Here is a 22,262-nt window from a genome sequence, read left to right as displayed (position 1 = left end):
CTCCAGCCCAGAAGGTAACCAGGACATTGGGGGCAAAGTTGGAGCTAATAAGGGGATGCCTACTGATTATCTGAGTGTGTTGCCTTTGTGCCACACCCAGGGTCATCACACAAAGATTGGTTATTTATCTTGGCTGAATCCTCTAGTAATAAATGCCACAGTCCTGTTTTCAGGTTGGTTGCCAAGACAACCCTCCTAGGAGATGGGCAAGAACACAGATTATTGCATCACAGTTCTTTAGTGAGGACTTGTGAAGGTCAGCTAATGGTTTCAGCAGGAACGGGTACCATTAGCTAAATGATGCAGATTTCATACTGCAAGCTACTTCTCTGCTAGCCACGCGCGTTTGGCATGACTCCACAGCTGCAGTTTTTCCTCCTGCAAAGCCAGAACCATGACTGAAAGGAACTGGGCACCAATAGGGCCTGTGAATTGGCTCGATAACAAAAGAGCAAAAGCTTTAAGAGTATCCAATGATAGGGAGATATTTCAGGTATATGGCGTGAAATCCATTGTAATCTGCATTTGCTTTTTGCCACCAGCTGGTTGGAGGCGAAAGTCTGTTTTTTTCTTGAAAGAGGAGGAGATGGCTGAAGTCCAATGGGGCCTGGAATAGAAATCAACATACTAAGCCTGGGAAGAAAAATGCAAGTCCAATAGCAGTGAGAAGAAAGAGGCAGGTAGTTAAGAAGGAACGCTGGAGGAGGCTATTCCACATAAGGGGAGGATCAGGGTTTGTTCCTTACCCTACATTAGTGGTGTTTCAGGAATCATCTTCTTTTAGAAACCCCATAATCCCTTGCGCGATGGAGTCTGGGCAGCTGAATAGAGCTGGGTGTTTATTGGCCAGATGTCCTTCCTGTCACCAATGCAGATGTTTTAGGAATGGTACAAGCTAACTTCCAAATCTGCATGCAAGGTTTTGCAATCCTCTTTGAGAGACCCTTTCTTCTCTGTGTCATTAGATTTGGAAGCAGGTGAATTTTAAAAAGAAATTCTCTTGCTAAAAGTATGTCCTTAAATTATATCAATACTTCCATGGCTGGAAAAAGTAACAGGAGCTTGGAAACCATCATGCTATTTCTTAAAAAGCCATTAAAAAAACCCCCACCATCTTAATAGCACTAGCACTTAGACTTATATACCGCTTCACAGTGCTTTACAGCCCTCTCTAAGTGGTTTACATAGTCAGCATTTTGCTCCCAACAATCTGGGTCCTCATTTTACCCACTTTGGAAGGATGGAAGGCTGAGTCAACCTGTATATGTATATGTATACATATATGTATACATGAATGGTATTCAGCTTTATTCGGGTATTTTCCCACGTCATTATAGTTGTGCTTTTAAAGTTGTAGTAACATTTCAGCAGAATCTCATCTGCCATCATCAGGCTTCTGTATTGTGTATATGTATACATACATATACACATACACACATATACATACATATACATATATATCAAGAGACAGAGATAGATATCTCTATCTATTGCTACCTATCTCTATTTCTTTATATCTATCTATCTATCTATCTATCTATCTATCTATCTATCTATCTATCTATCTATCTAGTACCGTGTTTCTCCAACAATACGGCCTCCACCAATAGGAAGCCCCACCATGTTTTATTGGCATAAAATCAAATTAAGCCCCTCCCCCAAATTAAGCCCCATATTAAACATGCGAAATGGGGGAGAGCGGGGGCTTGCCGTTAGTAAGTACTTTTGTTGCATGCCCGGATATGGTGCTGCCTGCGTTGGTGGGGCACTTCATATCGGAGACCTTCCACCGTTGCTTCTCCCTTCTCCCTTGCTGCCCCTTCTCCCTTGCTGCCGCGGCATTTGGCGCAGCCACGTGCGGCCAGTCAGGGCTCCTCCCTGCAACTGGAGCCCTGAGGAGACACTTTCGCTTCAGGCGCTCCCGTCTTCCCTTTGCTTTGAAGGTAACGCGAATTATTTTACAAAGCCTCCCCTGCCGAGAGGGCAGCCCAGCCCACGTGGGGAGGCTAATCTCCCGGGGCCTCTTCCGTTCCTTCCCGACCTCCCTCGCTGCGCCTCTGATGCGCCCGCTCCCTTCAGCCCAGCGAGCTCTTCCACCTCAAAGAAAGGCCAGGCGGGCGGCTGCAGAGCAGCAGCAGCGGGTCTGAGCCGCTCGCAGCGGAAACAGCCACCACCCGTAGCCCGGCGCGGGAGAGCGAGCGAGGTTAGCGCCCGCCAGCCCGGGCAAGATTTGGGAACGAGGGGCAGGAGGAGGCACGCACACACCCGCGGCTCACTTTCCCAGCTTTGCCCAGCTCTTACGGCTCTGGCGCGGCCCTGGCAGGATGAGCGGAGGGTCCGGCGGGAGGCACTCGCTGCCCGCCAGGGCCACGCCAGAGCCGTAAGGGCTGGGCAAAGCTGGGAAAGTGAGCAGCGCGGTGTGTGCGTGCCTCCTCCTGCCTCTCGTTCCCAAATCTCACCCGGGCTGGCGGGCGCTAACCTCGCTCGTTCTCCCCGCGTCGGGCTATGGGTGGTGGCTGTTCCGCTGCGGCGGCTCAGACCCGCTGCTGCTGCTCTGCAGCCGTCCGCCTGGCCTTTCTTTGAGGTGAAAGAGCTCGCTGGGCTGAAGGGAGCGGCGCGTCAGAGGCGCGCAGCATAGGGAGGTCGGGAGGAACGGAAGAGGCCCCGGAGATTAGCCTCCCCACGTGGGGTGGGCTGCCCTCTCGGGCAGGGGAGGCTTGTAAAATAATTCGCGTTACCTTCAAAGCAAAGGGAAGACGGGAGCGCCTGAAGCCAGTGTCTCCTCAGGGCTCCGGTTGCAGGGAGGAGCCCTGACTGGCCGCACGTGGCTGCGCCAAACGCCGCGGCAGCAAGGGAGAAGGGAAAGCAACGGTGGCCCGAACCCGAAGGTCTCCCGAATATCCAAGCTGTCGCCGCCCGCCCACCCACCCGAGGATGCAAGGGGGGAGAGATTAAGTCACCCCCGAAAAGACGTCTAGCCGTTTTTTGGGGTCAAAAAAATAAGGCCCGGCCTTATTATGTGAGAAACACGGTAAAAGTATATAAAACAAACAAAAAGTAGAAAAAGGAAGGAAATTGAAAAATTGATACAATTAAGCCTTCCGCTCTTCTATCTATTGAGTAATTCTCTTATTCTTTTTCCCATCTTCTTCATTCCCTTGTTAATCCCTGAAACCTCATCAATTCTTTTTTTTTTTTTTTCTTTCAACAAAAAGTCCATATAAAGCTTTGGATCTTTTGAAACAAAAATCTTTGTCTTTTTTTCCCCCTCCAATCAAACCGGTCAGCTTTAGCACTTCTACAAGTTTGGTGAAATTTATAATCCAGTCTTTCACTATAGATATTTCATTGTTTTTCCAAACTTTCTGCACACTTTGCAACTTTTTTGCATACTAAAGTTGGAAGAGGCAATTTCCTGATAAAAAGATTCCATTCTTCACATCTTGGTTGTCCTTTATGAATATTTCCAGGAGTTTATTTATGTTGTGAAGTGAGTGGAAACCCAGATTAACCAACTTTCCATCCTGATCCTTCAGCTGAAGAAGATTAGACGATCACTGGATTCCATGAAGATGATGAATGAAAGCCTCTTGCTGCAAGAGGAAAGGAAAGTGAAAAGGTGGCTTAGGAATCAAGCATCCCTCTCCCCTACCTCTGCCTATAAAGCAGTGTATTATAAGGTACTGATACACCTTGGAAATTACACCAACAAGAGAGAAGAAACTTGCCAAAGAGTGTTTGGTACCATGGCCCCTTGAAAGTGTGAGAGATACAATGTCAGATGTCTATGGAGATTCTCAATCATCCAGGTCATGGTTGTTCCAAAGGTTCTTTTTCAAAGACAACTGGACTTCGTTTTTCCTTGAAGATGCTTCACTTCTCATCCAAGAACTGAAGAAACTCCTTGGATGAGAAGCGAAATGTCTTCAAGGAAAAACAAAGTCAAGTTTCCTTTGAAAAAGAACCTTTGGGACAATGTCAGATGGTCGCTTGCTGAATGGGAGCAATGCAGAATTTTCACTGGGGTAACACAACTCTCTCCCTTCTTCGTATTCAATGTATATAGTGGGAAATAAATCCTCATGTGTCGTGCGTGAACAACCAAAACCACTCAGTGAATAGATCCAAGTACTTTATTGCTGATTGCCTATATTACAAGAATCTCACCAGACTGTCCACGTTCCCTTGGGAAATGGCAGTTATGGAACTGGAGTTTGACCACAGATGTTTCCTTCCCTGAACGGACTCCAAGCTGGAATATGTCTTTACCACCACCACCCCAGAGGGCAGGTAGCTTCCAAAAAACTCTCCTTCTGGAAAGCTATCAAGCCTCAGTTCATACTCTCTTTGCTTCTTCTTCCTTTCTAAAAGTTGGGATGTGTATAACCGTATGTTTGCCTCCTAGCCTAGGCTGTAGAAATGTGATATTAAAAAAAACCTATAATCCCCCAGGTAAATGGAACCTTAAAATTAAAGGGGTGACAAAAGATGTGCGCACCTTTGATATGCCTCTGTGCTTTTCATCTGTCAGCATCCTCCTGTTTTGGTTTGCATTAAAATGTAGCATGGTGTTAAAAAAAAATGCATCGGTTAAAACCAGCCTTTTCCAATCGGTTCTTTACCTTCTGCCCAAACATTATTTTCCTTTTGGAAATAATTACTGCCCACCGATTCCCAAAATTCTGCAAATCCATCATCTTCCTTTGAATTTTTTTTTAAGAAGAGAGAGAGATCACGACTGCTCCTTAAGTCCCTTAGATCGTATTTTCCTTAAGTAGCAGATTATCATCTCTTGGGGAACATTTGTCTGTGCTTGCCATCTGTCTCTCATTTTCCCTCGTGAATGGGCTTTTTTTTTAAGGGAGAAAGAAGTGCTTCTTTCTTAAAGAAGAAGTAGGTTGAATGCCCAGCTGCCTATGAAAAGGAAAATCATGTCTCCATTGGAATGCAGGTGGAGATAGGCCATGAGGACACCACTTCAAATGCATTGTAATAAGAATTACAGAGCTCTTAAATTTTCTGCCAACATCTGCAAATTGCCTGGTTCAGTCATAACCACAAGTACTATCTGGGCCAGGGGTCTGCTTCCTGAAAGAGTCAACCAAAAACCCCTCGAACAGTGGCTTCCAAACTTAGCAACTTTAAGACTTGTGTATTTCAACTCCCAGAATTCCTAGACTGGCTGAGGAATTCTGGGAGTTGAAGTCCACAAGTCTTAAAGTTGCCAAGTTTGGAGAGCCCTGCCCTAGAAGAATCTTCTCCAACCAGGTGCTTTGTAGCAGAGGTCTCCAACCTTGGCAACTTTAAGACTTGTGGACTTCAATTCCTAGAATTCCAGAGCTAACATGACTGGAGGAGGAATTCTGGGAGTTGAAGTCCACAAGCCTTAAAATTGCCAAGGTCGGAGACCCATGCTTTGTAGAAGTGTTGAACTACAAGTCCCATCATGGTCATTCTCAGGAAATGATGTCCTTTATTTTAATCAGCAACTTAGGAGAACAGGAATGGCATCAATTGGGCTTGCTTGGTGAATTGCTTTTCAGGATAAGCCAAACAATCCATTTTTAAAAAAGAACTGGGGCCAGATAATAAAATATATTACGTGATTTATTTTTGCAGTGATCTATATTAACCATAAGTCTTTGCCCAGGTCTTTCTGGTTGAACATTGGAAGATTTTTTTTCTTCTCTCTATCCCCAGCTTTTAATGCATAATGTTGTATTGGTTTTCATAGTAATGGAAAGCTGAACCTGGGAGGGGTGTCCTCTGAGCTTGCTTGTTTTCTTGCCGACATTTCATTACCCAACTAGGTAACATCCTCAGTGCTAGTAAGGAGTGCTGTTTGCTGTTGGTTTATATTCTGGTGTCTTGCCTGTCTGTTGTGGGTGGGGGCAGTTTTAGGGATTTTTTGGTTGGGCTGTTTACTGATGGCTCTTTGGCAGTTTCTCATTTGGGGTACTGCTTACTTGTTTACTGATCTGAAGTTAACCTTGGAGTTAATCTATGTTAGTCTGTCTGGGCTCTGATTACTGGTAGAGACATGCTGGAATCTTTTTGTTCTCCTTTGGGCTGGTTGATTGTCTCTTTTGCATAGTCTATAGATCTTGTTAATGTCTATGTGTCTATTGACAACTGATTTGTCAGAGTGCCAGGCTTCTAGAAATTCCCTGACATTTTTGGACTTGGCCTGGTCTAGGATTGTCTCATTGACAATTGTCAATTGTCGAGATGAACCTGGGTTTTGAAGTATTGTTTTTATTATGTATGTTATCTTGCTATTTTTATCATAAATTCCCTAAGGTGTTTCAGAAGAGGAAGGGATCTACAATGTATCAAGTAATAAAAATAATAATAATAATAAGGTGTGCATACAAAGCAAGCATCTTTTTGGAGTGGGCTACAAGTCTAATAGAGAGAGATGAACCTAGGACATCAGTAACAGCATCGTATTCCTTCCCTCTTTTCAAGACTTCCAATTATCCCGGGTCCAGCCAAGATCAAACTATAACAGACACCCATCCCATCTCTGCGAAACACTCAGTGGACATCCCTTGGAGCCAGTTTGGGGATCATCTGTCCAACTTTGTGAGCTTTCTACGACTACCAACCAAAAGACGCATCTATGGTAGGAAATGGCCAGATTTTTCCCAACTAGAAGGCTCACAACCAGAAATTCAAGGATGTAACTCGGATAAAATACTGTATGGCAGTACAGTACCCTACTACCATACATCCAGTGGTGGTATGCTACCGGTTCGGCCCACTTCATCCGAACCAGTAGTAAAAAAAGCCTCTGAGGATTAGCTGAGAGGAGGGAAAAAAAGCCTTCCACATCAGCTGAGAAAAGAAAAAAGAGAAAATCACAAGATTGGCTCTCCCACGTGCCCCTGCACTTTGGTGCGGCAGGCCTCAGCTGGTGTGTAGAAAGCTGCACGCACGCGCAATCACCAAAACGGTAGTGGAACAGGTAGGATCCCGCTGGTGCATACATCCTAGTAAAGTTCTCCATAATGAAGAAAAGCAGCTCTTGAAAACTCTACTGTACAAACCCCTATATTGTAGAGCAATTCCCAGGTGGTGTATACTTGATACCTTGCAAATGTTGCTAGACGCAACTCCTTGACTAGTTTAGTTTATTGACGTTGCACCTCGTACAATGAAATCAAACACCATCTTCAGTGCATATCATGACCATGAAAATAAACACAAATACACATCCTTCACACTCCACACATTGAATTGAAAATCCCCGGCACTGCATCAACACTGCACTATCTAGTTGAATTCAACAGGGCTGCCGCCCTTGGATAAAAGCTGTTTTTCGGCCTATTTGTCCTTGTTTTTATTATTTGGTACCATCTACCAGATGGTAATAGTTGGGTGCCCAGGATGAGATGGATCTTTGAGAATGTTGTGAACTTTCTTAAGGCAGCGGGAGCTATAAAGCTCTTCCAAAGAGGGGAGAGGGCAACCCATGATCTTCTGGGCAATGACGTTCACCCTCTGGAGTGCTGTCCTATCTGCCCCTCTGCAATTGGCAAACCATACACAGGTGCAGAAAGTTAAGATACTCTCTATGGTGCAGCAATATAAGGTCACCAAGAGTTTTTCATTCAGTTGTTGTTTTCTGAGAAGTCTCAGGTACTATAATCTCTTCTGGGCCCTTCTACACCCCAGGTGCTCTACCAGCACTATCAGTCATGGTCATAGAAGTTGGAGGATGACCCTTCTTCTCTAAGGAAGGTGAATTCCTGGTGAATAGCTCTTTTCCCAAGCATAACATTCTTGATATTTCTTTTTCCCACAGACCGGAAACATACCAACAATCCCACACCCTTCAGTGGAATGGATTTGCCTACTCAGACCCTTTCAGCCCGAAATGCAAACGCTCCACGAAAGAGCATCCCCGGCTCAGCCTCGCCCAACAAGGAGATTCGCAAGACCAGCAGCAGGAAGCCATCGGATTTAGAAAGCACCATCTCTCTCCAAGAGGCAGTGGCCTTGTTCCCTTCCTTGCAACGCCTGCTTACCAAAAAAGAGAAGCTCTCGATTTCATCTCCCTTCTTTCAGAATCCCAGCACTGGGTTCAATACCTTGCAGAAGAAGCTCAGAAACATGTTGGACAAAGACAGAGAAGACGAGAACTTCAAAATTCCACAGTCGTTGCCTGAGATTAAACCTGAAGAAATTTTGAGCTGCAGGTCAGCAAACTTCGTCCTAGTTTCATTCCCCCATTCTCATTTTTGTCGTCTACCTTGTCTCCGTCTCAGCAAAACCTCAGTACTTCATGGTCCCCGAGCATTCAATTATCCCCATGGGGCTATTTGCAGGACTCTGTTTTTTTCCATTTTATTCTATGTTTCAGCAAATTTGGAGTTGCAGTCCTTCTGTAGCCAACCAAATGTAGAAAACTATTGGCATGTACATCCTGGACCTCTATTTTCTGTGGTATCTTCAGTTCTGTATCTCTCCATATTAGGTCTCTGTAGTTGATTCTTTGTTATAGATAGATAGATGGAATTCTTTATTGGCCAAGTGTGATTAGACACACAAAGAATTTGTCTTGGTGCAAATGCTCTCAGCATACATAAAAGAAAAAAATACATTCGTCAAGAGTCAAGAATCATCAGGTACAACGCTTAATTATAGTCATAGGGTACAATAAGCAATCAAATCATACTAGAAAACAGTCAATATAAATCGTAAAGATACAAGCGACAAAGTTACAGTTATATAGTCACAAGGGGGAGGGGATGGGTGATAAGAAGTGATGAGAAGGTTAATAGTGATAGTAGTGCAGATTTTGTAAATAGTTGAACAGTGTTGAGGGAATTATTTGTTTAGCAGAATGATGGCGTTTGGGAAAAAACCTTATGATTAAGTTATAATTAAGTTCAAGAAATTAAATAACTGTGATCAAGTGCATTACACACATCTCCTTTTTATTTTCTTTGCACAGGTATCTTCGTTTGTCTCAGAGCAATATTGAGACACTACTGGAGCTGTGTAAGGAATCTGGGATTTACATAGATTTGCACCCCCATATGAAAGAATCTGAAATTGATGCCAGCTCCGTACTCTCACCAAACACCCAGCGAGCTCGGTAGATTGTATTTCTGCTCCGAACTTGGTTGCCTTTAGATTTTGTGTTGCTTGGAAAGTGAGACTTTTCGGCCTGCATCTACCTGGAAACGAACAAACCAATTTCTCGATCGAAATGAAAAACCAAGAACTACAGACTTTTTGAGAAAGGATGAATGATGCGATGGTTTAAAACAAAAAACAAAGCCAACACTTATTGTCAGTAAAATTGTAAGCAACTGAAATTGTTTCCTGATATTAGTTTTTGTCCTCTGGAAGCCGGGAGAAGTGAGGCAAGGAGAGGAGAGAGGGAAAAGAAAAAAGAAAACAGGGATGGGGAGGGAAGACGAGACAAGAGGAGAGGATCAGGGCTGGGCTGCTGGGGGTTCGCAGGGGTTCAGGAGAGCCCCTAGCTAAGATTCTGTGCAGTTTGGGGAACCTCCAAATCTCACTGCTGGCTGACACCGCCCACCCCAGCCCACCCCTCCCAGGAGTCCCCACACCACCTATTTTGGGTGCAGGTAAGTGTAGGTCACTCAGGGAGGGCAAAAATTGGGTCTCCCAGAAGTTCAGGAAGGCTGGAAATGGCCTGTTTCTGGTTTCCAAAGAGCCTCCGGAGTCTGGGAAAGCTGTTTTCGCCCACCCAGAGGCTTGAGGAAAGCCTCCGGAGCCCAGGGAGGGCAAAAAACACCCCCCCATGGTGTAGGAGGCCAACTAGGCCACACCCACCATGACCACGCCCAGCCATCAACCGGGCAGAGAACCCGTTGCTAAAATTTTTGAACCCCACCCCTGGAGAGGATACCAAGAGGGCTAAAATCTCTGAAATACATCGTGTTAAGCCAAGAAATTGACATTTTTGTGATTTCTCAGGTTTCCTTCAAAACACTAGACATCAGGGCATTTCTTTTCATTAAGGTTGTTGCCAGTTGGTCATTCACATTCTAGAAAACTGAGGATCTACAACCTGTTGTGCTTCAAATAGTTTGGGAACCACAATTCTCAGAATTTTTTGCCCATATAGTCAAGTCTTTTTATCTTGGAATTTTAGGAATCGCAATTAAGATGCATCTGGAGACTGTCAGGACACTATTCCTTTCAAAGGATAAATTGCTGGATAATTTTTCCAGGGAATGAAGACAAATGAAAGCACAATCGTGAGGGTGAGCATGAAGGTGCTGATGGAATATGATTGACCATATCAGAAAATGCCTTTTCCGAGGGAAGTGACCTTAACAGGCCATCCTCCAAGCACAATCCTCCCACCAACATTTTGTTTTCCAATCTAGTCAACTTCTGTAGACAAATGACTTTATAAGTAGAGTTTTATTTATTTATTTTATTTTATTTGGTTTGTCAATTGCTTATAAGATAATAGGTATAAGTAAAAACATAGTTATGAATACATGGATACATATAAGAAAAATAAAAGAAACAATAGGACAGGGACGGTAGGCACGTTGGTGCACTTATGCTTCAAAGCTTCTTCAGAGCTGAAGAAGCTTGTTGGATCAGAAGTGAAACATCTTCAAAGAAAATCGAGAATGTCCATTGCCTCTTAGAAAAGCATCTTTGGGACATCTTAGATAGTTCTCCTGAGCTCTCTGGAATGTAAAGGCAAAAGAAGAGAATGTGCTTTCAAACTTGCTAGATGGATGTCAGCATTTTGAAGTGATCCAGACTCCTCAAAGTCTTTTTGTTATCTTCTTTTGTGTGGAAGGTTGTTTATTAACCATAAAGGTCCACTCTTAGTTTCTTATTCATATGTAAGATGATTAAACCTGTTTCTTTTGCTGCAATAAAAATGTTTCTAAGACACTAGAAATATAAGCCGAGGAAGCGGAGGCCCACAAAAGAAATGTTGAAGAAATTTCAATTCCAAACAATAACGATTGTGAAATCTATATAATTTAATGTTCCAGTGTCATAAATATTGGTTATTCTTGCATATCGCCACCAGATGGGGCTCAATAATAACTGAAATATACTATTTTATGTGTAGATATAAACACAGCTTTCCCAACTTCATTGCCGTTGGCATCGCTCATACACTATATTAACATCCTTTGAAGAGAAAAAAACAAACAAAGAAAAACCACTCGTTCCTTTTCACAGTTCACATTTTGAAAGCCACTAATGTGACAACTTAAGGGCTTGCAAAAATCTGGAGACATTTATATTTAAGTCTTAAATTGACAGCAGCTTGCTCGAAGTCTGTAAAAATCACATCCAAGGAAGGCTACACCTATTTCAATACATGTTTAAATTCCCTAAATCCACAAATATATTTTGTGGGGGAATATTTTATACATGCTTCCTTATAAAATGTTTATGGAGATTCTCAGTTCATCCAGGTTGTGTTTGTCCCAAAGATGCTTTTTCAAGAGGCAACTGGACTTTCTTTGTTGTTTTTTTCTTTGAAGATGTTTCGCTTCTCATTCAAGGAGCTTCTTCAGCTCCGACTGGATGTTAGGGAAGGGAAGGATTTATTCTCCTTCCAGACAGCTGGTCATTTGCATTCTTTTAAAGAGTCGTTGAGGCCACTTGGAGGTATGTCTGTGTCCTCAGGGTCACCTGAGTAGTGCAAATGGGTGTGGAGCCTTCTCGGAAACGCCGAAAGGACTGTGATGTGGTGTTTTCTGCAGGATGTTTTTTCTTCTGCCCTGTGTTCCTTCACTCTTCAACACAGGTACGGGCTGTTTCTGCATGTAAAACTTAACCACAAATGGTTCCTGCAATAGACTGCAATTTTTCTCATAAAGCTCCCTTTAGAGCAGGGGTCTCAAACACAATTTACCTGGGGGCCGCTGGAGGCAGAGTCTGGGTGAGGCTGGGCTGCATAATATTATACTTTATATTATACTTTATATTTATATTATACACTAATATTATACTTTCATATCACGGTGGGGGCCACAGGATATCATCCTGTGGGCCGCAATTGGCCCGCGGGCCGCAAGAATGAGACCTCTGCTTTAGAGAGTCCGACTATCACTCTAATATTAGTTCTGCTGCTAGGTGAGATTTCTCGTAATTCACCTGCCAAGGTTCTTCCAAACCTCTTGCCTCTCGTTGAAGATGGTAGGAATTAAACCTGAGACCTTGATTTATGCAAGTATTGAGCTACTTAAGCTGCTATTTCCTGCTGTAGGAAAGCCAGGAAAAAGTTTGTAAGAGTATCGGGGACCTGTCTCCTGCGCCTTTGATGCTACGATCACATCTAGCTGAATACAATTTGGGGCCTCCACGAATGCGCAAATCCTGAGTGGGATGGTGGCCTAGAGGTGGCGCTCTCGCCTCATAATCAGCAGGCTGTGAGTTCGATCCTAGGTAGAAGCAGATATTTCTCTCTCTGGGCAGGATGGAATATGTCTGGTAATCATAGAATAACCAAGTTGAAAGGGATCTTGGAGGTCATCTAGTCCAATCCCCTGCTTGAGCAGGAGAGTCTATTCCAAATATTAGTCTCTACCTAGGATCGAACTCACAGCCTCCTGATTGTGAGGTGAGAACTCCACCTCTAGGCCACCGGAGCTGCAAACTCCACATAGGTGATAGGAAGGGCATCCGGCCAGAAAACACTCAGCTCCATTCAGCTCCGCCCCTGCAAGGGATTATGGGGTCATTAAAAGAAGATGATGATGGACCACAAATCCTGAGGTTGCAAGGTTTATGCTTCCGCGAAGGGTTGGAACTCATGTTCACCGAGGCTCAGTTGTTTCTTCCTTTTCATTTGATTTGGAATTAGCTGAAGAGGGCACTGCCATTTGACAAGTTTAAAAGTGTGGGGACATTTCCTTAACTCAGGGGCATCCAACCTTGGCAACTTTAAGACCTGTGGGCTTCATCTCAACTTTTATTTCAACTCAAAATAAAACTTTGACTGAAGCCCACGGGTCTTAAGGTTGTCAAGATTGGACACACCCCTACAAGCCTAGCCCATTTGCTTATCTGGTGGAAACTTTGCAAACTTCCATAGTGCCTTGTCCCATCCGGATCAAGTATCAAAAGTATGCTGTTTTGGATAGCAGAAAATAATTAAAAAAAACATGTTTGTGGCAAAGAGATCTTAATTTCTTTGTATTAATTCTCTCTGAGTTAGAGGCACGAAAGAGGCATCTAAGATAACATGGATTTTTTACTATGGAAACAAGCAATTTGGGGGATTTCTGATGCGTCTATGATCTTGCTCTCCTGTTGCAGCTTCTTGTTGACAACTGGAGGCCTTAACAATCTTCTTAACCATCACACATACCCAGGAACATTAGGAATGGTCAGAAATGGCCCGCTGTTGCTGTTATTTCAATTAGTTTTAAACCCACTAGATTAAATTTCTGAATTCCCCATGAATGTAGCTTTCAGTTAAATGGATGTTAACTCTAGTTGATTGTAGGTGGACAGCTTTAATTAATTAAATCTTTAAACCAATTTATATGGTGGCTCAACTTACACGTCGGTGACTTCAGGCAGCTTGGAATGTTAAAAAATCACAGGATTAAAAACCCATTAAATCTGCCACCCCATCACAGGGCAACAGCAACACAATCAAATCAGCTACTGGAGCTCAACCATTTTTGAGATTCAACAATTTTTACTATCGTTTCTGTGGGCGTGGCTTGGTGGGCGTAGTGTGGCTTGGTGGCCATGGCTGGGGAAGGATACTACAAAATCTCCATCCCCTCCCCACTCTTGGGGGAAGGTTACTGCAAAATCCTATCTCCTCCCCACTCCACTAACCTGCTTTCCAGCTCCGTTCTCCTGTGCAGGGCAACAAAAGAAGCTGGGACTCAGGAGGCAGAGAAGAGATGGGGGTACGGCCAGTCAGAGGTGGGATTTGCCGGTTCTCCAAACTACTCAAAATTTCTGCTAACAGTTCTCCAGAACCGGTCAGAACCTGCTGAATACCACCTCTGCTGGAGCCCTATCCCCATTCGTGGTCCCCTGATCTGCTGAGAAAATGAGGGTGTTAGAGTCTTTTGGAAAAGCAACAGTGGGGGAATACCACCATACCTGGGAAGGAACAATGCTTCGTAGAGAAGGGGCCACCACTGAGAAGGTCCTTTTCTGTGATCCCATCAGATGTACATCCCTAATCGATGGGCACCATAACATCCCCTGCCAGCAAATTCACACTCTTTTTCCCTTCTGTGAATTCAATATCCTAATAAAAAGGATGTTAAAGTTAGGAGGGATACACTTTGGCGTAGGGCTACTGAAAGGCACCTGGAATTCAATCTCCCTTCATTAACGCCGGTGTATGAATGAGCTCTTATGCAGAGATAATTTCCAGTTAGCATAACGCATGCATGCCGCATAATGCTTATAAAAATAGGCCTGAGAATATATAGCCATTCTGCAGCTCAACTTCATATTCAATGTGTTATTACGTAAAATGTGATGGTTGGCATGTGTGGAGGCTTTGAAGAACTCCAGGTGGGCTGATCAGACGCGACCCCCGCAGAGATTAATCTGGAGAGAGCATCAAAAGGTACTTTGGGGCTATCGACTCTCTCTCTCTCTCGTCCTTTTGCTAAATAAATAAATACAAATCTGAATCGTGACTGACTTGATTCAGACAGCTCTGACCAGTGGGCCTTCCTCCCGCTCTCTTATCCACCGATCTGATAATGCAAAGAACATGATGTCAGATGTGATTGACCCGTCCATTGATTAGAATGAGGGGAAAGATGCCAACTCCGTAATAGGGTCTGACAATCCTGCACGGAATTCCTCTATGCTCTCAAAACCATTAACTTCGTCAGCATTCTCCGTGGCAATGGATGACTGTAGATATCAGTGGGTTTCTTTTGGGGAAAAAAAAAAAGGAAGAAACTTTCTGGAGCTCGATCGATTGCTTGCTTTGTAAACCTTCTTCCGATCTATGAGTAAGGCAAAAGTTCTGTATCAATTGTAGTATCAGCTTACAAGTGGTCCTTGTTTGGTCATGGTCTCATTCACCATTACGGCATAACTTTACACGGATCCTTTCATGTATGACCTTGGCAGGTCTATAAAGCAAAGTTGAAGTTGTTGTAAGCCATGATTCAGAGTCTGCTTCTGACCTGGCATTTATTTTATTTTATTTTATTTATTTATTTGAAGCAATCCCCATCCCCCAGTCCATAGACCAGCAGCCACTGGGCCAGAAACCGGGCCACCCAAACAAATGAAGCCCCACCCACAGAATGCAGGTAGCACATGAAATGATGCTCCCTCCAGTCCAGAGGTGGTATTCAGCAGGTTCTGACCAGTTCTGGAGAACCAGTAGTGGAAATTTTGTGTAGTTCGGAGAACCGGCAAATACCACCCTTGATTGGCCCCACCCCCATCTATTCTCTTCCTCCTGAGTCCCACCTGATTGGCTGGGTCTTCTTTGGTTGCCCTGCACAGGAGAACGTAGCTGGAAATTAGGTTAGTGGTGTGGGGAGGGAATGGAGATTTTGCAGTAACCTTCCCCTACCATGCCCACCAAGCCATGCCCACCAAGCCAAGCCACGCCCACCAAGCCACCAAGCCATGCCCACAGAATGCCACGCCCCTCAAGCCACGCCCACCGCTGATCGGCTGGGTCTTCTTTTGTTGCCCTGCACAGGAGAACAGAGCTGCAAAGCAGGTTAGTGGGGTGGGGAGGGAATGGGGATTTTGCAGGATTCTTCCCCTGCCACGGCCACCAAGCCACGGCCACAGAACTGGTAGTAAAAATATTTTTAATCCCACCACTGTTCCAGTCCACGGAAAAAACCTCTCTCCACGGAACTGGTTGCTGGTGCCCAAAAGGTTTGAGGGCTGCTGGTTTAAAGATTAAGGCCCTTTTCCAGGGAAAGTCTGCCGAATATGTGACAGGAAAGGCCAAGTTGCATAAATGTAGCACAGGTCTTTGTGGGGAGTGACATTTCTTCCCCTCCGTAGGGAACCGGGCCTCTCAGATTAGTTTGGTGAGCCCTGCAGTTACGACACGCTGACTTACTAAATTCAGATGCCAGAAACCCCTGCCTTTCGCCTCCAAAATAATTCACTTATCAAAGATTACTTTCTCCATCCAGCGCTCCCACACAAATATACTTTTTTTAAAAAAAATTTGTGTGTGCAGGTGAAATGAAAATAGCACTTATGCTTGTGTACAGACAGGGCTGAATTCGTGCTTTTTTTTTCTTCTTCTTCTTTTTGCAAAAGCTCTCCTCCTCCTTTCCCTATTGCTCTTAGCAGAAAACAAACGTACTTTCTCTGGTATTCTTCTATGCTTTTGTTCATCCCCGTAGCAGTGAAAAAGGAGGACCAGGGGTGACATCATAGCAACCTTCCGATACTTGAAGGGATGCCACGAGGAAGAAGGAGATAACTCAGGGGTGGGCTCCTGGGGGGTTCGCAGGGGTTCGGGGGAGCCCCTAACTAAGATTCTGTACAGTTTGGTGAGCTACCAAATCCCACTCCTGGCTGATGCCACACCCACCCCTCCCTCCCCTCCCCTCCTAGGAGTCCCCACGTGGCCCGTTTTGGATGTAGGTAAGTGCAGGGCGTGCATGGAGGCTCGGGGAGGGTGAAAAATGGGTCTCCCAGGAGTTCAGGAAGGCTGGAAATGAGCCTGTTTCCGGCTTCCAGAGAGACTCCGGAGCCCGGGGAGGCTGTTTTCACAGGAGGCCGACTAGGCCACGCCCACCCAGCAACCGGGCAGAAAACCCCTTGCTAAAATTTTGGAAGCCAACCCCTGACATAACTTATTGACCAAAAACGCCCAGGACAAGAAACAATGGATGAAAACTAAGAGGAGCAGCCCACAAGTAAGGGCCCACATTCCTAACAGTGAGCACAATTCACCAGTGGAGCAAAACTGCCTTTGGAAATTGTTGTAGCCAAAACAAAATACTTTCTCCTGGGAACCAAGGACATTGGCTGGCACAGGGGGCTGGAGAGAGGAAGGAGTGAAGTTACTAGGTGATTGGACAGCACCTTAATTGGACCCTGTGACTGATTGTTTGGGGAAGAGAAAAAACATTTTAATTAAGTGGAAAATTGCGAGAACCTTCAGAGTTGGTTTTCACCAGCCTGTGCCAATATGAGAAATCCAGTGGTGGGATTCAAATTTTTTTACTACTGGTTCTGTGGGCGTTGCATGGCTTGGTGGGTGTGGCTTGGTCGGCGTGGCAGGGGAAGGATACTGTAAAATCTCCATTCTCTCCCCACCCCAATAACCTGCTTCCCAGCTCCGTTTTCCTGTTCAGGGCAACCAAAGAAGACCCAACCGATCAGGTGGGATTCAATGGGAGGCAGAGAATAGATGGGGGCGGGGCCAGTCAGAGGTGGGATTGGCCGGTTCTCTGAACTATTCAAAATTTCTGCTAACAGTTCTCCAGAACCGGTCAGAATCTGCTGAATACCACCTCTGGATATATCCAATAAAACTATTCTTTGAGAAATCTACCTGCCTCAGAGTTCTGTTTGCTATGGGTGTATTACTCGGAACCCTGACAATCAATGCTAGCCCTGATGATGTTATCTAGTTTGGTAATGAAACTGTCAGCGTTCTGAGTGACGCATCCCCCAAAAGCAGAACTCCGAGGCAGGTAGATTCCTCAAAGAACATGTTTATTGGATACATCATATTGGCACAACTGGTGAAAAACAACTCTAAAAGTTCCTGCAGTTTTAACCTTATTAAAAGAACAAATAGTTCCCTCCCCAAATGTAATTGGTCACATTGTCCAAGGTAAGTAGCAACTAGGCTGCTTGGTCACTCCTCTCTTCCTTCAATTGCCACCTGTTGGGATGACCTTGGTTCCCACAAGAAAACTTTTTGTTTTGACTGTTAGCCAGTCTCTCTACTTCCCCCTCCCTTCCCCCTTTTCAGAGTTTGTGGCAACTAAGAAGCAGCACAAGATGGCTTTAGCCAGATTTGCTTCAGAGTTGACAAGAAAACAACCAACTCAGAGAGTGCTAAGGACTCCACAGTTCAGCCCCGAGGTACAAATATTCCATCCATATCATTGTCTCTCTGTTTATCATACTTCCCAGGATATTTTTGTAGGGATATAGCTAGAGGAGAAACTCCACCCCACCATCATGTTCTATGTTGGTCTTCTTCAGGTAATGTGGAATACAAGGACAATAACAAATGCAAAGGAGTGACACCCAGCCATGAATGCATGCTATATTTTGCAGCCAAGTAGGTTATTTATTTACTAATGTTTGTATGCCATAAATTTCAAAGATCTGGCTGGTGGCAGTTTTTACAGAATGTACATACACGCACAGACTCTCTTCCTTCTTTTTTCTCTCCCCTTTTTGGCATGTATAAACAGGCTCCTCTCTTAGCTTGCTGCTCCAATGGAAGCCAAATCAACCTGCTTTTATCTTGCCAAGGAGAGGGAGGGTTAAGATTGTTATCCCAAGTCTCAGGTCTCCAATCAGACAAGCCCGAAGCAAAATGAACTGTAAGAAATCCAGGAAGCGAAAACAAACAAGCAAAGGAGGAGACACAGTTAGTGGGAATGGAAGCTAATCTAACCCATCAAATATTTGTTGTTGTTGTTGTTGTTTTTGTGTGCAGCCAAATCAGACTTGACTTTGTGTTGTCTTTTTCGTTCCCTCTCTAAACACACACACACACACATCACAAGCATCCATATCTAGACACACACACTTACATGTTCATGGGTGGCAGAGGGATTAGAGCGGATGGAAAAGACAAATCTACTATTTCCGTTCTGGAAAAAATTGCTAAGGATGGCCTAGGATAACTAGGTTTCTGATAAAAACATCCCCTGGGGTTTAGGAAAGACGGAAAGATAACAGTTAAATATAAATTCAAGATGGGTCTTTTAGATGGAAAGAACAGTTTAACGTGGGTTCTTCCTACTTCAGATTGCCAACACAATAAAAATTGGAGTAGGAACCAAAAACTAAAGTAAGAAGCAAAAGAAGAATTTTTTTTCATGTTGAATTTGGCTTCTGAAGACTTTATGGCCCTGTCTTATGGCAATAATATCAAACTGGTTCACTATTACTTTCTTTTTAGATTTTTCTCATCTGCTTTCTAGTTCAGCCTAGAACAGGGGTCTTCAAACTTGACAGCTTTAAGACTGGTGGACTTCAACTCCCAGAATTCCTCCTCCAGTCATGTTATCTCAGGAATTCTGGGTGTTGAAGTCTACAAGTCTTAAAGCTGTTGAGTTTGAAGACCCTTGGCCTAGAATAACAAAATAACAGAGTTGGAAGGGACCTTGAAGAACTTCTAGTCCAGCTCAAGGGGGAAACCCTCAAGCAGACCCTAAATCATTTCAGATAAATGATTGTCCAATCTCTTCTTAAAAGCCTTCAATGTTGGAGCACTCACAGCTTCTAGAGGCAAGTCATTCTACTAATTGTTCTCACTGTTTTAGGAAATTTCTCCTTGGTTCTACGTTGCTTCTCTCCTTGCTCATGATATGTAGAACCTCACCTTCTTGCAGAAGATGTCATCTGGATTCTGAAGAGAGGCAGGTGGCCCTCACCTGGGTGAGTTCTAAATGGTCACCTTCAAGGAAGCAACAGACCATTTTACCTAGGATTGTCTAGGATTTCTGGCTTATATCTCATCCAAGAATTGATCAGATGCAGTCATGGTTTGCTTTTCAATATGTTAGTCATCTAATTGGAACAGTAACGGTCATCTGGTTGAAATTTGGGAGGCTCTAACATGCAGTATTGTTCATGGGGGAATTAAAGTTATGGCTATTTGGATTTAGTAGGTTGTTAAGAGAAAGAATTAGATGATTCCCACATTAATTGCTATTCTTGCAACAAAGTGCTTGTTCTGTGGGATTATGTGGAAACAGGTTTGGGAGTGGGAGAGAGTATTATAATGACAGAATAAACCAGCAGGGATCAACTTCAAATTTACAATAATTTCAAGAACTGAGAGGGTTTTTTCTTCTTCTTACCTTTCTTTTATAAATGCTTTAATCTAGGCAATTTAACCTTAACTGTACACTAAACTAAAAAAAAAACCACCTCTCTAACATTTTAAAGTTATAATATTCTTTATTCCTCATTTTTGGCCTTCTTTTCTCTTATTCTCTTCTTGCCGTGGGTGCCAGGAATGTATATCCTTCCTGCCATTGTGCAAACATTTTTGTTTTTAGCAGAGCAACACAACTCTTTACAGAGCTGGAGTTTTCAAATCTGAATGTTTAATTTGACGCTCTCTCTCAACATTGGAAGGCCCTTCAAAAATATTGGATCTGGGTGTGTCGAACTTGTTTTCTAAAAATAGTAGTCTATTTTTTTTCTCTTTTCTGGAGTCACAGGATACCTCCACCCAGGGGTGGTCTTCAAAAATTTTAGCAAAGGGTTCTCTGCCCGGCTGCTGAGTGGGCGTGGCCTAGTCAGCCTCCTGCACCACTGTGTGGGGGGGGCTTTTTGCCTTGCCCGGACTCCGGAGGCTTTCCTTGAGCCTCTGGGAGGGCAAAAACGGCCTCCCCGGGCTCCGGAGGCTCTCTGGAAGCCAGAAACAGGCCCGTTTCCAGCCTTCCTGAACTTCCAGAGGCCCTTTTTTTGCCCTCTCCGAGCCCCTGGGTGTGCCCTGCACTTACCTGCATCCAAAACAGGTTGTGAGGGGACTCCTGGGAGGAGTGGGGTGGGTGGGGCCAGCCAGGAGTGGGATTTGGGGAGTTCTCCAAACTGCACAGAATCTTAGCTAGGGGTTCCCCGAAACCCCTGCGAACCCCCAGGAGCCCACCCTTGCCTCCCCCACATATCTGTTTTTATAATCCAGCTCCATATCATAGTAATTGCTGCCCGACATCTCATTACATGAAGTTTGCAAAACAAACCAGGAAAAGGAAGAAACTCAGTGCTAGAAAGGCTGAAAGGCTGAATGGGACTGACAGAATCACAGAATATCAGAGTTGGAAGGGACACACAACTTCTGAAGGGAAGCCCTCCCACTAATTAATTGCTCTCTCTGTCAGGAAATTTCTCCGTAGTTCTAGGTTGGTTCTTCCCTTGAGAAGCTTCCAGAGGTGGGATTCAGCAGGTTCTGACCAGTTCCGGAGAACCAGTAAGCGGAAATTTTGAGTAGTTTGGAGAACTGGCAAATCCCATCTCTGACTGGCCCCACCAACATCTTTTTTATAATGTGGTGACCAAAACTGGATGCAGGATTCTAGGTGTGGTCTTACTAAGGCTTTATAGAGTGGTATTAGTACTTCCCTTGATCTTGATTGATCTTGATTGCATGCCTCTGTTAATGCAAGTTAGGATTGCATTAGTCGAGTTTGACCCCACCATTAGACAAACCATTTAGCAATCGTCACCCAGTATTTTTTCTTAAATTATCTTAAATCAGGTTTTGTGTTTGACGGTTGCATTCAAAAGAGTGACAGGCTTAGAAAGGTCTAATAAATGAAGGGACGCTCATTGGATTCACAGAGCTTGGATAACAGGTATCTTTGCCTTCTGAATCACCCAAGATCTTGTCCGATCTCTTTTAACCACAATCTGCATTGTTATTGTTGATTTATGAGCTATGAAACATGGATTCAGGAAGCTTTCCGTTCTGCTCTATGGGGGCAGAAGTGGTATGTTTTGCCACCAAGTTGCTCTGTTCCCCAGCTGAGAAGGTGTTTCTTCGCCAAGTTTGTAATAACTGTCTTTTTCTCTGTAGGGAGAGATAGAAAGAAAGAAAAACAGATCCTTTGGGTCTTTCTACACTGGATACCAGTTGCCATTGTTCCCAATCCAAGAAAGAACTAAGCTAAAAGAGAGAAAAAAAAGTTACAGTTAGAAAATAAACAAGACTCTTTTCTCAGCCCTGCTGGGGTATTTATATTTTATTTTAATGACTGCTATTGTGCATGACAGCTGACCTTCATTGCATAAGTTCAAGTCTAATAGGTTCTCCCCAACCATTTTTTTTTCTTTGCATTTCATTGCCATTTCACCTCGCTATTTATCATGCCCTCTGGTCCTCAGGTGTTCACATATACCTGCAAAGTGAGAGCAAAATATATTCTTTCGTTCCGTGAAGCCTGTCTACCAAACCTTATGCAGAAACGTGTGTTAAATCCTTAATGGGGCAAAGAAATAACAAACAAAATTTGCCCTGAAATATTTGCGCCCCTCTTGTTTCTGAATCGCTTGCAAGTCCAGGGCAAGTGTGACTCTTGCTGAATGCTGGATGTCCTCCAAGATAGGTAGGTGTCCCA

At 44.1% G+C, this 22,262-nt stretch overlaps 1 protein-coding gene across 1 annotated transcript; it reads left to right on the top strand.

Moving 5' to 3' along the window:
* Positions 1–394: 394 nt before the first annotated feature.
* C9H16orf78 (chromosome 9 C16orf78 homolog) lies at positions 395–9,107 on the top strand. The gene is made up of 5 exons (XM_026675963.2): positions 395–493; positions 3,537–3,680; positions 6,469–6,625; positions 7,808–8,201; positions 8,960–9,107. The coding sequence occupies exons 1-5, from the start codon at positions 395–397 to the stop codon at positions 9,105–9,107; spliced, it is 942 nt and encodes a 313-aa protein (XP_026531748.2).
* The last annotated feature ends 13,155 nt before the right edge of the window (positions 9,108–22,262 follow it).

This window comes from Notechis scutatus, chromosome 9 (assembly GCF_049901735.1).
Source record: "Notechis scutatus isolate UNSWTSFEM ecotype Mainland chromosome 9, rNotScu1.2, whole genome shotgun sequence".
Classification (NCBI taxonomy): domain Eukaryota; kingdom Metazoa; phylum Chordata; class Lepidosauria; order Squamata; family Elapidae; genus Notechis; species Notechis scutatus.
The sequence above is the reverse complement of the archived record's forward strand: the minus strand, read 5'-3'. Positions and strand labels throughout refer to the sequence as shown.

Excerpts from the sequence above, each read along its gene's own strand:
- C9H16orf78 (XM_026675963.2), top strand. The coding sequence starts at position 395 with ATGACTGAAAGGAACTGGGCACCAATAGGGCCTGTGAATTGGCTCGAT. Across the intron at positions 494-3,536 it reads ATGATAGGGAGATATTTCAG|CTGAAGAAGATTAGACGATC; the intron begins GTATATGGCGTG and ends CTGATCCTTCAG. Across the intron at positions 8,202-8,959 it reads GAAGAAATTTTGAGCTGCAG|GTATCTTCGTTTGTCTCAGA; the intron begins GTCAGCAAACTT and ends TTCTTTGCACAG.